This window comes from Oncorhynchus nerka, linkage group LG19 (genome assembly GCF_034236695.1).
Source record: "Oncorhynchus nerka isolate Pitt River linkage group LG19, Oner_Uvic_2.0, whole genome shotgun sequence".
Taxonomy (NCBI): domain Eukaryota; kingdom Metazoa; phylum Chordata; class Actinopteri; order Salmoniformes; family Salmonidae; genus Oncorhynchus; species Oncorhynchus nerka.
In genome coordinates this window covers 27175946-27180415 of record NC_088414.1, presented here as the reverse complement: position 1 = coordinate 27180415, position 4470 = coordinate 27175946, and the positions used below count along the sequence as shown (strand labels likewise).

General features: G+C 39.7%; 1 protein-coding gene across 1 annotated transcript; it reads left to right on the top strand.

Moving 5' to 3' along the window:
• Positions 1 to 588: 588 nt before the first annotated feature.
• On the top strand, positions 589 to 3673 carry LOC115147031 (uncharacterized). The gene is made up of 3 exons (XM_029689022.2): positions 589 to 695; positions 828 to 1015; positions 3027 to 3673. Exons 1-3 carry the CDS (start codon positions 599 to 601, stop codon positions 3534 to 3536), a joined length of 795 nt encoding a protein of 264 aa, XP_029544882.2. The 5' UTR covers positions 589 to 598; the 3' UTR covers positions 3537 to 3673.
• Positions 3674 to 4470: the final 797 nt, after the last annotated feature.

The window sequence follows — 4470 nt, the reverse complement described above, 5'->3', positions numbered from 1 at the left end:
AATACCATGTTGACTTAAGATAAATTTGTTCTCATTAACATATTTCCCAGTGTGCCTTTCAGCAAGTACTTCATTTTATTAAATGTACTTGTCAACTACATGTTTACAATTAACATATTTTCAGAGGTTAAAATATCATGCATATAGAAAAATGTGGATTTGTTTTCATCATTAGTAAGATTGTTTATCTGGTCTTTGGTTAGTCAAGATAGATTTGAAAGAAACCACTATCTAGTCCAATAATTGTTTCATGATTGAAACTAGAAACAGTTAACGTACAACCCTAATTTCCACTAATTTAACAAAAGCAGTCTGTCTATCACTTGATGTTTCCCAACTTGTCTCATTGACTCTGTTTTTTGGTCAACTCAAAATGCATATTGGATGCAACATTTTGCAACAAGTTGGGTGAAGTCAAACTATTTGTTTTTACAGTGTAGCCAACAATTCTAGGCATAAGCTTGATGCCAAGTATGTTGTTCAGCTATATCTTAGAATCATACTGCTGAGGCATTTCCCCCCACACACACACAAATAAACTACTACTGTGAGTGCTACATCTTCCTTCTCATTATGTCTGGAGACAGGTCTGATCACCATGGCAGCAAACATCATAGTCCACCAACAGGTGGCAGCACCTGCTATGAAGGCCTGGAACACTGGCCTTTTTGACTGCTGTCAAGACATGAATTCCTGTGAGTATCCATGGGACATCTTATCCCATCCGCCCCTAAACTCAGGGTATTCTGTCTTAAAATATCGCCACCACCTTTAAGAGTTGTTGTTGCTCTTTCTGTTGATAAGATATTATGTCTGTGTGTGTGCAGGTTGTTATGGTTTCTGGTGCTGTCCTTGCTTAGCCTGCTCCACCACGGGAGAGTTTGGAGAGAGTACCTGTCTGCCATTAGTGGACATCATTGGCCCTGCTTGCATGGTTGCCTTTGGGGTGCCTATCATTGTGCCACCCGCAAGTCTGTCCATGCGGGTTGCTGTACGCCACAAATATGGCATTCAGGTGATGGTTCCCATTACATACAAACATTGCATAAATGTTGTTGTTTTTGCAGATACATACACTACCGTTCAAATGTTTGGGGTCACTTAACTTCGTGATTTGATCCATCCGGGATCGTGACTACAGCCTCAAGCCCATTACCATGACGCAACGTTAACTATTCATGAAAATCGCAAATAAAAAAAAATCAATATGCTAGCTCTCAAGCTTAGCCTTTTGTTAACAACACTGTCATCTCAGATTTTCAAAATATTATTTTGAACCATAGCTAAACAAGCATTTGTGTAACAGTATTGATAGCCGAGCATAGGATTATGCCTGGCATTCAGCATGCAACATTTTCACAAAAACCAGAAAAGCATTCAAATAAAATCATTTACCTTTGAAGAACTTCAGATGTTTTCAATGAGGAGACTCTCAGTTAGATAGCACATGTTCAGTTTTTACAAAAAGATTATTTGTGTTGACAAATCGCTCCGTTTTCTTCATCACGTTTGGGTAAGAAAAAAAACGAAAATTAAGTCATTAAAACGCGAACTTTTTTCCAAATTAACTCCATAATATCGACAAACATGGCAAACGATGTTTAGAATCAATCCTCAAGGTGTTTTTCACATATCTATCGATGATAAATCCTTCGTGGCAGTTGACTTTCTTCTCTGAAGAAATGGAACGCGCATGGACCAAGAGATTACGCAATAATTTCGACACAGGACACCTGGTAAATGTAGTCTCTTATGGTCAATCTTCCAATGATATGCCTACAAATACGTCACAATGCTGCAGACACCTTGGGGAAACAACAGAAAGGGCAGGCTCATTCCTGGCGCATTCACAGCCATATAAGGAAACATTGGAACACAGCGCCTTCAGAATCTGGGGCATTTCCTGTATGAAACTTCATCTTGGTTTCGCCTGTAGCATTAGTTCTGGGGCACTCACAGATAATATCTTTGAGTTTTGGAAACGTCAGAGTTTTTTCTTTCCAAAGCTGTCAATTACATGCATAGTCGAGCATCTTTTCGTGACAAAATATCTTGTTTAAAACGGGAATGTTTTTTATCCAAAAATTAAAAGAGCGCCCCTTATCTCGAAGAAGTTAAAAAATATCCTTGTTTTTGAAAGAAAAGCAGATTTCTGTCCATTAAAATAATATAAAATTGATCAGAAATACTGTGTAGACATTGTTAATGTTGTGACTATTTTAGCTGGAAACAGCAGATTTTTAATGTAATATCTACGTAGGTGTACAGAGGCCCATTATCAGCAACCATCGCTCCTGTGTTCCAACGGCACGTTGTGTTAGCTAATCCAAGTTTATCATTTTAAAAGGCTAATTTATCATTGGAAAACCCTTTTGCAATTGTTAGCACAGCTGAAAACTGTTCTGATTAAAGAAGCAATAAAACTGTCCTTCTTTAGACTAGTTGAGTATCTGGAGCGTCAGCATTTGGTTACGATTACAGGCTCAAAATGGCCAGAAACTACTCTATTCTTGTTCTGAGAAATAAAGGCTCTTCCATGAGCGAAATTGCCAAGAAACTGAAGATCTCGTACAACGGTGGGTGCTACTCCCTTCACAGAACAGTGCAAACTGTCTCTAACCAGAATAGAAAGAGGAGTGGGAGGCCCCGGTGAACAACTGAGCAAGAGGACTAACATAATTGCAAAATAGATTTCTGATCAATTCGCCTTGTAAATTGAAAAACTTGGATTAGCTAAGACCATGTGCCATTGGAACACAGGAGTGATGGTTGCTGATAATGGGCCTCTGTCCGCCTATGTCGATATTCCATTAAAAATCTGATGTTTCCAGCTACAATTGTCATAATACTATGTTGTATTTCTGATCAATTTGTTATTTTAATGGACAAAAATTGCCCGTCATTCAAAAACAAAGACATTTCTAAGTGATGCCAAACGGTAGTGTATGTTGTGATAGGGGTATTATGTGTTCTGTTAACTTGTGTGTGTAATAGTGTTAAACAAGTGTGTCTGTGTGGGTCCATAGCAAAGCCTTTGTGAGGATATCATGGCGTCCTGCTTCTGTGTCTGGTGCTCATGGTGTCAGATGGCCAGGGAGATCAAAGACCACAAGAAGAGCTGCACTTTCACAACCATCCAGCCTGTGGCCATCCAAGTGCAGCCTCCAACCATTACCAACTCAAACGTGTCCTACACAACCAATCAACAGAGCTACACCATGACCAGCCCACAGTCCCCCAACCAACAGGGCTACATCATGACCAACCCACAGGGCTACACCATGACCAGCCCACAGTCCCCCAACCCACAGGGCTACATCATGACCAATCCACAGGGCTACATCATGACCAGCCCACAGTCCCCAAACCAACAGGGCTACATCATGACCAGCCCATCTGACCAACATGCCATGGCAGGCCCTTCTCAAATGATGTCTTCTGCTCCTAATGCCTATAACCCTGCTTTCATGATGCCCCCTGATATGTCTAACCATATGGTGAACACCACGGTCTCCACCCAACCATCCAAATGCTGAGCTCTGCTGCTTCATCTAATCACTTTCTGACATTGCTGTAATGTTCAGTCAGTGAATTCATTTGATTTATGAAAATGTGTTTTTTTATATGGTTAATAGTCTGAGGTCTATTTGATGGTAAATGGCCTCTGCTCATTGTCTTGACATGTAATAAAGTCATTTATATTGTGTTTCTCTTCTATTGGAATGTTACTTCATATATAATAAAACATATTATAAAAGACTGTCTACAGGATCAATTTGCATGAAAAAGTTGTCAATGAGAAACAGTGAGAAATATGTTTACATGAACATTTAGAGGCAGGAATTGTTAAGTACTTTGCAAAATCTCACATTGGTGAAACTATTTTCATCTAATTAGCTGGCGAGGAATTGCTCACACACTCGGAGAGGGATCTAGGGTTTTGCCAGTTTATAGGGGTTATTTCCCATTGAGGGATTATTAGACCGTAGTTCTAAATGGAGAACAATAGCTATGGAAACTCAAATTCCTTCTCCTCCATTTGCTCTCCCACCAGAGCTGTGGAACACATTAGGATAACTTTCTGACATGTTAGTGTATTTCTTCCCGATCTCCATTATGTGATGTTGTATTTATGTGGATACCACTTTTTTCTTACTCAGTTTGGAATGAAGTGGCTCTTTGAACAGAAGACCTAGTCTATAAGAGGAGGTATCAGACGAGAGAGGGAGTTAGTGAGAGAGAGAACGACCATAATACCTTGTATCACCCTTCATCAAGATACAAAATCGCTGAACTGGATGGCTCAACTCTTCAGTTTGTAGGCCTGCCCAGCCCCCAAAATGTATGTTAACGACGCTCTTCTTGCCAGTCAATATGCAAGTCAGTATCAGGCTATTTATATATGTAGTCTGATAATGTACATTTTGATAGACTATACAAATTACATACTTTGAGGCCGGAGATGAATGA

Coding starts and splice junctions, on each gene's coding strand:
- LOC115147031 (XM_029689022.2), top strand. CDS start 599: ATGGCAGCAAACATCATAGTCCACCAACAGGTGGCAGCACCTGCTATG. Junction 696..827: donor CTGTCAAGACATGAATTCCT/GTGAGTATCCAT, acceptor GTGTGTGTGCAG/GTTGTTATGGTTTCTGGTGC. Junction 1,016..3,026: donor GCCACAAATATGGCATTCAG/GTGATGGTTCCC, acceptor GTGGGTCCATAG/CAAAGCCTTTGTGAGGATAT.